This window comes from Hydra vulgaris, chromosome 01 (genome assembly GCF_038396675.1).
Source record: "Hydra vulgaris chromosome 01, alternate assembly HydraT2T_AEP".
Classification (NCBI taxonomy): domain Eukaryota; kingdom Metazoa; phylum Cnidaria; class Hydrozoa; order Anthoathecata; family Hydridae; genus Hydra; species Hydra vulgaris.
Genome location: NC_088920.1, coordinates 12,250,001 through 12,265,474, shown reverse-complemented (window position 1 = coordinate 12,265,474; position 15,474 = coordinate 12,250,001). Strand labels below are relative to the sequence as shown.

At 25.4% G+C, this 15,474-nt stretch overlaps 1 protein-coding gene across 1 annotated transcript in view; it reads right to left on the bottom strand.

Annotated features, from left to right (window-relative positions):
• Positions 1–6,018: 6,018 nt before the first annotated feature.
• LOC100210994 (cysteine protease ATG4A) overlaps positions 6,019–15,474 on the bottom strand; it is a 16,468-nt gene continuing 7,012 nt past the window's right edge. The window contains exons 9-14 of the mRNA XM_065787416.1: positions 15,255–15,333; positions 15,044–15,123; positions 14,853–14,915; positions 14,511–14,567; positions 10,497–10,614; positions 6,019–6,437 (exon numbers count right to left, since the gene is read on the bottom strand). Of these exons, the coding sequence (XP_065643488.1) occupies positions 6,361–6,437; positions 10,497–10,614; positions 14,511–14,567; positions 14,853–14,915; positions 15,044–15,123; positions 15,255–15,333 (474 nt within the window). The 3' untranslated portion in view covers positions 6,019–6,360. The remainder of the gene's footprint in view (positions 6,438–10,496; positions 10,615–14,510; positions 14,568–14,852; positions 14,916–15,043; positions 15,124–15,254; positions 15,334–15,474) is intronic.

Below are 15,474 nucleotides of genomic sequence, written 5' to 3'. Positions count from 1 at the left end.
TATGTACAAGAAACAAAAAATATGTCCGTAAAAACGAAGAAGACAGTAAAATCTTGTCAACAAGCACCGTTTTTGATTATACAATATATAATTTTTCTTATTACAATGATCTTTATAGAATAAAAAATTATTCAGAGAGCGTCTCAAAGAAGATGAAGATGACAATACGTCATCGCAATCTTTTCATAGAACCTTAATATATTATATCAATAGAATACAGATAATGGGCATAAAACTGCTGCGCTGATCAGTATGTGGAATAAAGATAAAAAAAACTTAAAAAAATAGAATCAACAAACTTCAGAGTTACTCAAGCTTTAAAATTTTCTTTTTTGGTTTGAAATTTAAATGAACTTAATAACTTTGCCATACATTTAAGTCCTTTTTAATCGATATTCCTTATATTTGGACCTCGATATGTAACGCTATCATATACGGTAAGTTCATTTCCGTATATGATAGCGTTATTTATGGGTTTAAATAGTTTTTAAATGAATCAGATGTTGAAATTATTTTATTAGAAAGGTTAGAACCAACATTTATAAAAATATTTGTTAAACCCTTGCGAGATTTTTTTTTTTTGCAGAATATGTCAGCGTTATTATTATTATTTCTTTTTGGTACAGAACTTGAATTTTTTTTTTTTTTTTTTTCTACCCATTACGTTGTTAATGACGGATCACGTTTTTTTACTTTTAAACTTAATGATTTGATGATTTGATTACTGTAGTAACTTTTTTTAGCATTTTTAATACGATTTTGGTAAAAATATTTATATATTTTTTTTAAATATTTCATTTTATTTTTTTTATTATCACTGTTTTTTTATGTTTTAGAAATTTATTATAGAGTTTTTGCTTCTTCTTTGAGCATTTTATCAGTGATCCATCCACGGATTAGAAACTTCTTTTGTCTTAATTTGTGCGTTTTTTCAAATTTATAACTTTTGGTTCACAATCAGACGTGGTTTTTAAATTTCTTATTTTTATAAATATTGGAAAGTGATCCCTAACATCAGTCATAAAAATCCCGGTTTCAATATCCGTTTCCAGGTAATTATTAATAAGAATATTGTCTATTGCTGTTGCCAAAGTTTTTGACACTTGCGTCGGTTTAATTATTGCTGACAGCACGTTAAATTTAAGATGCTTATCAAAAAAAAAACTTTATTTTTGGAAATTTTGAATAACTTAGAACATCGAGGTTTATGTGTAAGATAAAACCATGTTTATTTATTATATCTTTGTTTTGTATAACTATTAAAAAACAAATGTTTTAGAAGAATAATTTGAGTCGGTTCTCCGTACAGTTCACATCCATAAAAATCTCTCATTGTGCTCTTGTATCTTGAAATTTCTGAAAAAAAAAGTCCTTTTAAAAAAGAATGGAGGAGGGGCGTGGCCTAGTATTAACCAGTTGTATTCATCATATTATATTCACGTACTTACTCTTGTAATTTTTATAACAGAAATTATCGAAGATCTTTTTGTGGAAAAATCTTATTAAAATGTTCAATAAAGACTCACTCGAGAAATTTGAAACAGAATCTAGAATACTAGATTCTGTTGCAAATAAACAAAAGATATTTTAGTATTTGACAAAAGTCAAATACTAAAATATCTTTTGTTTTTTGTTTATAAATGCGGACAATATGTAAACGGGACTCAGTGATAAATCAGTTCTTGCTCGAGCCAATATTTATATATGTAATATACGGTTATTGTAAAGATATATTAAACGGCAAAAAAAACAAAAACACGTGTAATGCTTTTAAAATTTACTTTATCAATTTATATTATCAACAATATTACAAGATTTTTTAGTTACTTATAAAGTTTATTTAAACTAGTAACTTTAATATGAAGAAGCCTCTTTTTGCCTCTTGCAAATAGCGAAACTGATAGCTATTGTTAAAATTTTTTAGCAAAATTACAACGTACAGAACTTGCCATTCTATAATGTTGAATAAACTTTAATAACGACAAATAAAAAATTGATGGCTTTCCCCACTGCTTTTTCAACGTTTTACCTTTTCTTGGATTGCAGGTACTTTTTACTTTCAACAAAAAGCTGTTCTTTATTAATGTTGATAATGTCATTTTATTTGACAATCAATTTCTTTATTTATTGCATGGTACTATTTCCAAATATTTTTTTGGAAAAAACTTGAAACTAATCAATGCGCTTTTTTGTTTCTTTTGTAATTCTAATTTTCCTCAATTTTTTTTTTTCTTATTCTAACTCGTCGTCAGTCGATATCTCCAATTCTTCACAACTTTTTTGACTCTTTTAACAATGTTTTGTGTTAGCGCAATCATTGTTTTATGAAATGGGTTTGCAAAAAATTAAGTTTTATGCGGCATTGATGAGTATTTAACACTTTTATTTGAAGGTATTTTTGCACCTAATTAGTTTTTACATAAATTTATAACATGATCAAGAAAATGATTGCATTAAATTGAGTAATATTCGAGCATTTGATCTTGTTTTTAATACAAAACTCGTAATAAAATAGTAAATCCTGCAGTCGATTTTTTTTTTGAAATTTCAACTTTTCTAAGTAAAACATTTCATCGACGATTGAAAAATAGAATCATTGGCTGCATATATTGTTCCTAAATATGTTATGAAAATGGTAGCAGTAGAATCTGCGTAAATACATATCAAATTTAAAAAAATTATTTGTACATGTAAAAAATTCTGCCTTTGAATAAATTTATGGAAATAAAACGTTTATTTCATATTTGAAAAATATGTTTTGTTCGAAATTATCGTTGTTATGTTCATCGTTAATGGGGAATTTAAAATATTTTATATTCTTGCCATAAATCTTAGTACTGTAGTTTTAAACGAAAGTAAATTATTTTAGCATTTTTTCAATCGGATAATTCAACATTGATTTGACGATTAGGCAAAATATTCGAAAACATATGAGTAAATTTTCAAAAAGTTGTAAGTTGCTAACATAAAAAAATTTTGAGTTTATTCCATATTCAAATTTTATATACTGAAATCTATGATATATTTAATTATTAGATCAAATATTATACTCTTGGTCCTAATTATAGATTGAGAAAATATTTTAATTTTTTTTTTCAATTATTTTAGGTGCCCCAATAAGTCATTACAGTCTTATCACAGAGCACTGCGGAAGAGCATTTAAAAAGAAGTTTTCCTTTCACACCTCCTTCTTTACCGATGTTGTAAAACTTGCCCAGAGATGGCGTTAAACCACGGATCACGAGAGGTGGCGTTAAACCACGGTCTTCTGAGGCAAGGGCGCTAACCACTGCGGTACGGTTGCTCGTTTCTCAAATTTTAAAGCTCAAATTTTTTACTGCAAAATCAGAAATGATAAACTCATAATTACCAGTTAATGAAAAAGTCTATAAACAACGATAAAACTAAACATTGTGTACTTGTATTGTTGTTAATCTTATTTGGACAAAATCCAACATCTTTCATAAAAATAGAATAATTTAAGAATCAATCTCTTCATTAGAACTTTACAAAGTTTATATATAAAATTGTACTATAATAAAAGCTATATATAACTCTTAATCAGTATGTCCGTTTTTCTTGGTCCACTTTTCATTCTTATTTATGTAAATGATTTCCATAATTTTTCGAACATTTTAAACTCTGTTTGATTTGCAGATGACATGAATATATTTTACTCCAATGGAGATATCAACCTTTAACTTACAATAGTAAACAAGGAGTTTTTAAATCTAGCGGTATGGTTTAAGGCGAACAAATTGTCCTTAAATTTTAATAAAACTAAGTATACTTTTTTATATAGACTTCACGATAAAGAAACATTTCACATTAAAACTTCCGGATCGTTATATTTGCAACTCTAAAATAATAGAGAGCAATTGTTGAAGTTTTTCGGAGTGACACGGTAATAAATAAAATTTTGACATACAATACAAAGCTAAGCATTTATCAAACCAAATTGCCCGAGATTTCTCTTTCATACATTGTTATATAAACTATGTAAATATTGCTTGGCGCAGCTCTAAAATAAGTAAAAAAACTGCCTAGTAGACAAAAACACTAAGTCAGAATTTATTTCAAGTGCAGGTCGATTCACACATTCTAAAGAACTATTTAAAAATCATCACATAGGTAATGTTTTTCAGTTGAACATTTATCAAATTCTTATTTTTATGTACAAAACTCATAATAAAATATCTCTTATAATATTCAGTACACTTTTTAATAAATATAATAACATTTGCCAAACAAGATTTTCAAATTACAATTATGAGCAACCTAAAATGCACTATTTGGCAATAAAACTTTATATTGCTATCAGAGGTCCTAACACTTTATTAAATAACGATCTGAAAAATTGTCCTTTTCTTTTTCTATTGAAATAAAAACTCAAACACGTTAACAATGTTAATACATTAAAAGTTATTATTATATTTTTAAATAACTATCTTTTTATAATAGCATGTCTCTAAATATTCTTTAAATTATCCAATTAACTCGTCTCGGGTTTTTTGTTGAATTATTATTTATTTTATGAACTCTTTTTTTTAAATTATGGATTAGGAACTAATCCTTACCTAATTGTAAGTGTAAAATATTATATAATTTTAAATAATACAAATTAACTGTATGTTGACATTTTACTAGATTTACACGCTTGCTGATGAAAACGCAACTGAGCGTTGTGATTGTCTTAAATATTGTCTTTTATTTAGCCCCGGTCATTTAGATTTTATTTATATAACACGGCATTGTATTCTTTTTTACTGACGAAATTTAAAAAGAAAAAAAAATCGGAATGTTTTGTTCAAAAAATATTCCGAATTTGATCACCTTTTAAACTTTGGCTAATCCTTTACCTTAGATATTGTAATATAGCGAGGGCAAGTGATCTTTTTTCTCAACTAAAAATAATAGTAAGCAAAAGCAAGCTTTACCTTAGATATTGTAATATAGCATGGGCAAGTGATCTTTTTTCTCAACTAAAAATAATAGTAAGCAAAAGCAAGCGAGTAGTGCCGTGAATACTAGGTCCGAGGCCCCGCTTTCACCAAAAACCTGTTATAAGGGCCCCAAAATCTTGAAAATTTTTTTATTTGGTATTACTAAAAAAAAAGAAGCTCTTTATATTTGCTAAAGAGCCCCTAAATTTGGTCCCCACCCCCCTAATTAGGGGTGCGGCGGAGCTTAGCCACGGCTCTGCAAGCGAGTAGTCTATTTTTGAATGTAGGTGCCAAATCTTTACTCAAAGAAAGTTTATGAACTATAAAATTACCAAAATTTGTTATTTATGTTTAAACTTCAACTATTTATGTTTAAGTTTTAAACATGTTTTCAGATACATTTCTTCTTAATTCATCACAAACACGCGTCACAAGTCAATTCATCATAAATTAACATCACAAGTCAATTTATCACAAATACACATCACAGGTCATTCCTTCGGCAATTTTTATATTTCAACCACATTATTCACAAATCAAACAACTCAATTACATTTTGAGGACCACGTTTGTGGAAGTTGATCAGGAATAAAAACGCAACCTCAATTTTTTTATAATAAATAAAAAAGTAACGTTTATATAACATATTAAATTTAATTAGTTCAGGCAATCTTTCGAAACTATATTCTTATCCTTTTTTTCGAATTATACAATTTACAACTAGGCTAAGTTGGCGAATTTTGGGCAGTTTGGTGAACGTTTGCCGCAAACATCAAAAAATCTGAACAAACGGCTTCCAGGACACACATATACAAAAATATATATATATATATATATATATATATATATATATATATAGTATATAGTATATAGTATATATATATATATATATATTATATATATATATATATATATATATATATATATATATAGAGAGAGAGAGAGAAAGAGAGAGAGAGAGAGAGAGAGAGAGAGAGAGAGAGAGAGAGAGAGAGAGAGAGAGAGACTGGTACACAATAGACTGCACTAAAAAACTCAATTTTCTACAAATGTAGAAAAATTTAAAAACAGTTAATAAAAAAACTTTAATATATTAATGAACTTTTTTACAAATTTTACCTTATATTCAGTTATACTAAATACACTCACACAAAAAAAATTAAAAAATTACGTCATTATTTTACGTTATATTTAGTTAAACTAAACTCGCACAAAAAAAAATTTATTACTTCGTTATTTTATAAATAAGATTTAACTACATTTTATAAATTAGATTTAATTACATTTTCTTTGCATAAAGAAACAATAGATATATTTCAAATTAATCTAACATTTGAATCGAATGTCACACATTCAACAAATGAAAAATGACTGTTAAAACTTTTGTAGTAAAGAACATTTAAGACACACAAAACATTTATAAAATTTCATACTCTCCACTTGAGTCAAAAAGTTTTTCTTCGGCACCATAATCATAATTTAGCTCGGTGAAATCTGAAATTTTATTTAACTTTACAAAAAACACATTAAACAATCATATATATAATGGCGTGTTTATATATATATATGTTTATATATTTATATGTTTATATATGTATATATATATATATATATATAGATATATATATATACATATATATATATATATATATATATATATATATATATATATATATACATATATGTATATATATATATATATAAATATATATAAATATATATATAAATATATAAAAATAAATATATATATATATAAATATAAATATAAACTGTTTTATTTTCCAAATAGCTACCGTTGATTTGTACTTTTTGAAGATATAACTTACAAATTTTACATCAAATATCTTTAAAGTTTAGCATTCTGAAACTGTTTTTTTTTAACGATGGTGTAGATTGAAATTTAGCAGAAGTAAGCCATCTCATTAAATTGGTTGTTTATAGGCTATAACAAGTTTTATGTTTGAAAGAACTTCTGTAACTCTCTCATTAGCAGTTTAATTTAAAATGGGTAGTTAAGATTACTTTCAATGCTAGTTGAAACTGATTAACCAAAAAAAAGGTTAGTTTTTATTTAAAAAAGGTTGGCAGTTTCGCAATGCAAATTTACAAGGACCAGCATCCTAAAATAAACCTAAAGAAACTTTTCCTTAGTTACAACATTTTATAGTAATTTAAACTGCAAATAAAATTTAAAAAATCTAAAACTGCAAACCTGTTTGAAATAAAAATACAATTTGTAATAGTCTGTAAAATACAATTTGTAATAGCTGTTTGAAATAAAAATACAATTTGTAACAGCCTACAAACAACAAGTAACTAAATTACTTTTTGTTTTTAAAACCACAAAATTTTTTGATAAAATGTTTTGAAAAAATGATTTGATAAGATGTTTTGACAGGATATTTTGACAGAATGTTTTGACAAGATTTTAAAATACATAAAAGCGCACAATGACCACCAAAATTAGCTTACTACCAATAGCAATCACCAAATCTAATGAGAAGATTTTTGCAAATTTCAATCTACACCATCATATTATATGTAAAGGTTTCGGTATTAGATTTTTTTAATTTTTCGGTAAGTCATATTAACTCTAGTGTCTAATATTTAAATATAACTTGTACAATTCAATAAATCATTAAGAAAACTTTGTAGATTAATTGTATTGTCATTCTGGTTGGCATTTTTTTGGCACCTTTTGCTTTAATACATACATACATACACTCATACAGATGTGCCTACGAATGGCAAAATCCCGGACATTCTCAATCCCAGGATTTCCGGATTGAGATATTAATCCCCGGGAAATCCCGGGATTAATTAGGAAGCAGAAAAAATTATTAGCGGTGAAGCATGTGAAGAACAAATTTTTAAGTACTCATTAAACACTGAAAAATGATTAATTTATTGATAATACAATTATATTATCAATAAATTAATCATTTTTTATTTTTTAGTTAAGTAAAATAGTTCATTTACTAAATAACCTTAGTAATTTAAATTATAAAATAATGCATTAAAAAGATAACACAGCATAAAAACCCAGCTGCTGAGAATGCTCGTTCGGACTCCACACTTGTTGGCCGTATAGATAGTATATAATCATATGCTTTTCGAAGGTGATTACCTCTTGTAGCACCACTTTCAAATAACAACATTTCTCTTTGAATTTTAGATGCTATACTTTCTATTTTTATAAGTAGTGTTTGTGTTGCTACAAATCCTTTTTCCATAACTTCATTTAATTCTTCACTAACAGTTTTGACTTTATTTTCACACTCCTTGCTTGATAAAGCCTTGCCCAATTGAGCATCACTATTATTATTCACGTTTGTTGATGTATATTATAATTTTTTTATTTTGAGATTTTCAATGAAGTAACCTGGCCATTATGAAGATAATAAACTGTGCTGCTAAATGGTGTTCTCCTCTCTTTAATTCGGTGACTCAAAGCGGCATACAATTGTTTTCTGATTTCGGATTGTTGTTGTTTTATTTTGGATAACATAAACTCTAATGCAATGTCAGCTGTAATTAAAGTTGCGTCTCGCCAACAAAGTGCCTCCACAGTTGCTTTAACGGGAGTCAAAAGTACCACTAAATGATATGGTTCAATATTCGTTTTTGTTTATCTTAATTGAATCATCAAAATTGGAATCCAATTCTATATCTAGAAATACCTTTTTAACTATATAATTTAAAAATATTTTAACTAGTCAAATCTTTCAAGCATAAGCAACAAACTGCTCCATCGGGTTTTGCAATCCATGATTAAATGGATGATCTTTCCAAATCAATTTTTATGTACTTTTGTAAATAATTTTTATTTTTTGTTGCGGACCTTTTAAATATTTTTACAATTTTCGCGACTTTGGTTATAATAGGTCCAATAATTTGATGTTTAATTGTAACCTCAGATGTTTCATTAACTAACAATCAATCGTTCGAATCTCGAGTACAACCTTCCTCTTCATAAACATGTTCACTTTTATAATCATCATCTTCGTCTTCATCATCGTTGTTATCTAAATTTTCAAAAACAGTGTTCTCATCATCTAAACTTTCATCAATTTCTGAGTGACTGGCGTCTCTTTTGTAAAGAACTGGTATAACTGCCAGTTGTAGAGCGTGGGCAAAGCATAATTGTTGATCAATTTCTAGAATTTTTCCAAATTTCTTCATAACGCTTGCACCATCAGTTTGTAATACCAGTGATATCATCCTCAAGGTTTATTTTAAAATTGTGAAGTCTTTTTTTTAGAAGACGCACTTTTCTGCTGGCATAGACCCTAAAATGCGAATCAAACCTAAGATCCAATAGCTTTTCAACTCATTTACATTCACATTCATATATCTGCAGTTTCCAAAAGAAGTCCACTCATCGAGTGTTAAGGAAAATTTAGAGCCTCTTGATATTTGATCATATATATCCTTTATAATTTGCTTTTTAATCTGCTCGCAGTAGTCTAACACTATTTTTCTGATATTATTACGTGATTTTGAAACATTTTAATATCCTCGTGCAACTAACCCGACTTGTATATCAATGGAATTACAAATTACCACTTTGGGTAATTGTAAAAAAAGTTTATTTAATAAACCTTCTGTATTTTGAAAACTTCATTAATTTAAACTGTAGTTGAAAATTTTTGAGAATCACACATAGATTACGTCGCATGATAATTATAGGGTGAGAATTTAACTTTCAATTTTTCTTAGTTAATATGTTTTTATTCCTGTAACTTTTTATAATTTCAACTATAAGTCTTTTTTTATTTATGTTTCATAATTAAACTGATAATATCATTTATAAATATTTTAAATTTTTTGCTTTTTATTATTATAAATTGTTAATTAAAACTTTTATTAATAAATTCTTATAATATAAAAAAAGCAGATAGAACTCTTTAACTCTGTGACAATTTCGAATTAAAATGAAGCAGAAAATACGAAATTAAATCATTGCAAAGAGAATAAACAGCTATAAAACAAATATTTTACCGAAGACTATATTTACTAAACACTTTATCATGTACAAATAAGTAAATAACTTAATCCTTTTTACTTTTTTTTATTACATTCCCGAAATCCTGGGAAATTTTTGAGAAAAATTCCGAGATTACGTGATCAAAAATTTGCACGGAATCCTGGGATTGCCATCCCTAGATGTGCCAGTCTATGTATATATACATATATATATATTTGTATATATATATATTTGTATATATATATATTTGTATATATATATATATATATATATATATATATATATATATATATATATATATATATATATATATATATATATATATATATATATATATATATATATATATATCAACCCTCGGAATTAATAAAAAATGAGGTCGGAAATAATTTGCTGATCTTAATCTTTTAGAGGTCAGCATCAGGTAGGCAAAGATTATTTGATACAAAGGTCTTACCATTGGATTACCAATTTTTTGCCAACCTCAAACAGGTTGACCATTTATTTGTAAAGTAGTTTCAGATTTACAATCTGTAAATCTGAGAATAAATTTGCAAAATATTTACCTGATTTTATGCAATCAACATCATGACAAGGTCTCTTAGGAAGTTCAAATGGCGGCCAGTGGCGAGGACGATTCTGATTAATTTCAAACATTGGTCGTTTCTCACGTTGTACCACAAGCTTAATAAATTCATTATATATATATATATATATATATATATATATATATATATTATATATATATATATATATATATATATATATATATATATATATAAAATATATAATCACCAAAGAAGTGAAAAAATAAAAAGTATTTTCAAAACAAAAATCAACATTTTTTAAATTTATTGTAAAAAAGGAAACTATCATTTTCAAACAAAAATTTAAAAAATATTTTTCAATAAGTTTTTTAACAACATTTTCTTCAACAAAGATCACATAAGTCATATTTAAAAAGTCTGAAAAACAATTTGCAAAAAAAATCAGGAGTTTATTTCCCTCAAATTTGTCTTAATTTTAAACTTTCTGAACTTTTTTAAAACTATTTTTTTTTTTTTGGGCTTATAAAGTTATAAAGCTTGAAAGCTATATATTGCAAAAATAAACATTTATTTTTGGAAAACTCTTTGGTATTCCAGAAAAACTAAAAGCTAAAAGAAATATCTGGGATTCCAGACATCACCGGAAAAACATAATCCCTGCTTCAAGGATTTATTAAAAAAGTTTATGGAATCTCTTTAAAATTTTTCCTCCTCTGAGACCCAACCATATGCTTTGAGAGAAAAATATTTTTGGTACTAGTAACTAACATGTCATTGGGTGCCTTGGTGCATGATGTATTTTAGGATTTGCACAAGGTGCAAAAACGAACATTGTAAACATAGTTGGATCTGCTCTTGCAGCCAACCATTATCACATCATTGTAATCTTGCTTCTCTTTCTCTTTTCTGCAAATACTATAACGGGCACTGCTCTAAAGTGTTACTCCTCATTCAATAAAGTCTCATCCTTTTATATATATATATATATATATATATATATATATATATATATATATATATATATATATATATATATAAATATATATATATATATATATATATATATATATATTATATATATATATATATATATATATATATATATATATATGTATATATATATATATATATGTTCTTTGTAAAATATTTACATAATGTTGATCACATCTAAACAAATAAAAGATTTTTCTTAATGTAGGATTTTGAGGATTTATACCTTGATTTAGTACAATATATTTTTAATTTATTAATCAAAAAATATTTAAACATCAATAAATTCAATTCCTCTTATTACTAATTTAGCCTACCACATCGTCAGCTTCTGACTGTTAGCCTGAGGAAGTTTCCATGTTAGTGTTAAATATCAATCTTTGTGCAAAGTTTTCAATAACTTTGGCTATTGCTTTTTCAATGGTCTAGTGAAAGATACGTAAATCTCACTTTTTCTGCCATTGTGTAAATACTGAAGAGTTCCAGAAACATTAGTTTGTCTTTGGCTTATTCAGTCTTCTAATTTCTTCTATAATTTTAATGAAAGTTCATCAGATCCGAAATTCTCAAGCATAAAAGAAAATGCTGCATCAACAGAAAGCAGATTTGCATCTTCTCACCAAAGGGCTTCAACAGTAAGCTTCACTAGGAGAAGTGCATAGATAATTTTTTTGACAACAAAATTTCAGCATCTATAATAACGATATCAGATGCAATGTCAATCGATGCTTTTCTAACAAAGCTTTTTAGCTTGTTAAACCTTTCAAGCATTTCGACTAAGCTATTCCATCTAGTTCTAACATTTTCTGTATATGTGTGACAAAAATAATAAGTTTGTTTGCAAACTTATTAAAAAAAGAAGACAATATATAATTTTTTATTATTATGAAATATTGAAGCAATATATTATTAACATGTTTTATAATTTTTAATTTCATTACATGAAATCCATGATCAATAATCAATCAGTTATTTATTTATGTTATCTTTTTTTAACAAGTATATTGAAAATGTGAGAAAAAAATTAAAATTTATATTTGATACAATACAAAAACTGATAACATAGTTATACTATAAAAAAATTACAACCCAAACTTTTTATAAAGGGTTAATTCCTTACTTCTTGATTATAATGAAAAATGCACTTTTTATTATTATAATAAAATGTCTATTACATAATTTTATTTTTCATATTTAATAATTGCCTTTTAATGCAAATCATTTACACACTGACAGTTAAATAGTACCTATCCATTTATCCTGAGAGGTCATATCAATTTATCCTGACAAGTCTTATTTATTTATCTTGACCAAAATAAGAGTTGTTTTACTTTAGGCAATTGATTTGTAACTTTTTTTTTTATACCAACATCTTTAAAATATGACTGACATGTAATACTGAAACATAATTTAAGAATATAATAATTTTTAAGAGAAAATGTGGCCAGGGTAATATAGGGTATTTTGATTTCTGAGCCCAATTCATAATTTATACTTTAAACTTCACTATATAGGCATATTTTCTAATTCCATTATGTTATAATCAAATTAAATAACAAAATAAATTTATTATATGCAAATCAATTGAAAACAGTTTTGAATAATATACTTTGATAATATATAAGCAAAGATTGTAAAATATAAAATTTGCTTATGACTAGAGTAGTGCTTTTTTAGCTACTGATATACCACCATATAAAATATACCACCAATACACCTCCATATAAAATATACCACCGTATAAAATATACCACCAATACACCACCATATAAAATATACCACCAATACACCACCATATAAAATATACCACCAATACACCACCATATAAAATATACCACCAATACACCACCATATAAAATTCTTAACAAAAATGTTATAGATTTCTTACAAAACTAAACGGAACAAAAAAGTTTATTCAAAACCAATTTTAGCACAACTCATGTTAAATATAATATAAATCTTGTGTTAGAAACCAATAAAAGAAAAACTATCAATTGTTGTTGTAGATGTTAACTGATGAAATAACTTGTGAAACTTGTTTAAATCATTATTAGTTATTTATTATTGGATTTAACAATAATTGAGATAAATAATCATGTATTAATTAATTTATTGTTATAGGTATAACAATAAATGTAATACTGTTATACATATACAATAATATATTTAACAATTTTTTTCACTGACAAAATTTATCTCTTATTTATTACATCATTTTTTTCTTTTCAACAGTAATAAAAAATGACAGCATTAACTGTTAATGAATTTTATTTTTGCACTTTTTTTAGCTGTATTTGACAGTAGATTATTCCTTAGGAAATATTAAAATATTCACCCTATGCATTAGTTGATTCAAACTATGCTTTACATAGCTGATTCAGACTATGCTTTACATAGCCAATATTTATGACTATAAAGAGAAAATGGAAACCTGGACAGATATTTGGGAATTAATAATTGCTAGCAATAAATGTTTTGTACATGTTTTAATGTCATTGTCAAGCTCTTGTCAGCTCTTTGTTACTTTTTTGGATTAATTAGCAGGAATAAAGCAACTGCATTTCACTGTGTCATGCACAATCTATGATTGAGTCAATTTCTAAAATAATTTAATTGCCTTTATAGTGAAGATAATAATTGAATGGATAAAATGCGACAAATATAATGGAAAATATGATATAAAAAATTTATATTATGGATTAGTTCAACTTAAAAGTAAACATAAAAACAAAACAAAAATTTTTTCTTTATTACTCAGCAAAAAATTATCTATGTTATCTGTTACTTGTTATCAGCTTTTATCTTTATAAACTGGTGTTAAACCATAAATTATTAATTTTTTTTTATAATTATGTCTTTGTATAAATTATATAAAGTCATAATTATAAATATTAAAATAATAAATATGATATGTGAAACAATGTTCAAGAATAAAAAATGGGAAAAAAAAATTTAAAAAAAAAAATTTTTAGAATTGGGAATGAAACAATCATTTAACAACTGCTTTAAAAAAGGTTAATAGGTTTTAAAAACAATTGTTACCTCATTCACAGCCTGACACCAATCATCAAAATCATCCTCTGTATGAAAATAAAATCCCTAAAGTCAAAACAAGCAAAAATTGTAAACAATAATTATTCGAAAGATTTAATCTATAATTACTATTTAAATCCATAATGACATTTTTTTTATCTTAGTTCTATTAATAAACATCTGTATTTGCTTAAAAATACAGAAATAATTGAAAAAAATAATTAAAAAAAAATAATTAAAAAAAAAATAATTAAAAACAATTTCAAAAGTCTTATCTAAAAAAGATAAAAAAAAACAAAAAACAATTTAAACATTATAAAGAAACCTGAAAATAATTGGAGATAAACTTACTAATGCAACTGATGGGTCTAAACTTTGAAAACTCATAAAACAAGGGTAAACACAATGGAAGCTCTAAAATTAAATATTACAATTTAAAAAAAAAATCTAAATTATTAAAAAAAAACTAGATATTTGAATTCTAAAAAAAAAAAAACATTTAAAAAAAGTTTTCTTGTTACAAATTTTTAAAAATTTTCTACCTCATCAGGAATGACATTAAATCTCTCTGGTTCTATTGTTTGTTGAGTGGTATGAGGGTCAAGATATAATAAACGGTCACCTAATCATACATACTGTTATAAACAACATAGTGTATAAACATTTATTTAAAATTTTGCTTATGATTATTTAAATTTATTTACAATCATATTTTGAAATGTTTATATATAATGGTTAAAAAACAAATATTACCATTAAAACCAATGAAATAATGTGCATGGTTAGGTTTACCACCAATTACTCCTAAAGATTGTCTTAACGTAAACATTATCTAAATATATGTAACTAAAATTAAATTCAAACAAATAATATTTATAAACTAAATATTTTGAACTTTTTAGATTTATAATTAAAGAAACAAAGATGGATAAATTAAAAATTTAAAAATAATCTTAAACAAAAAAACAAACTT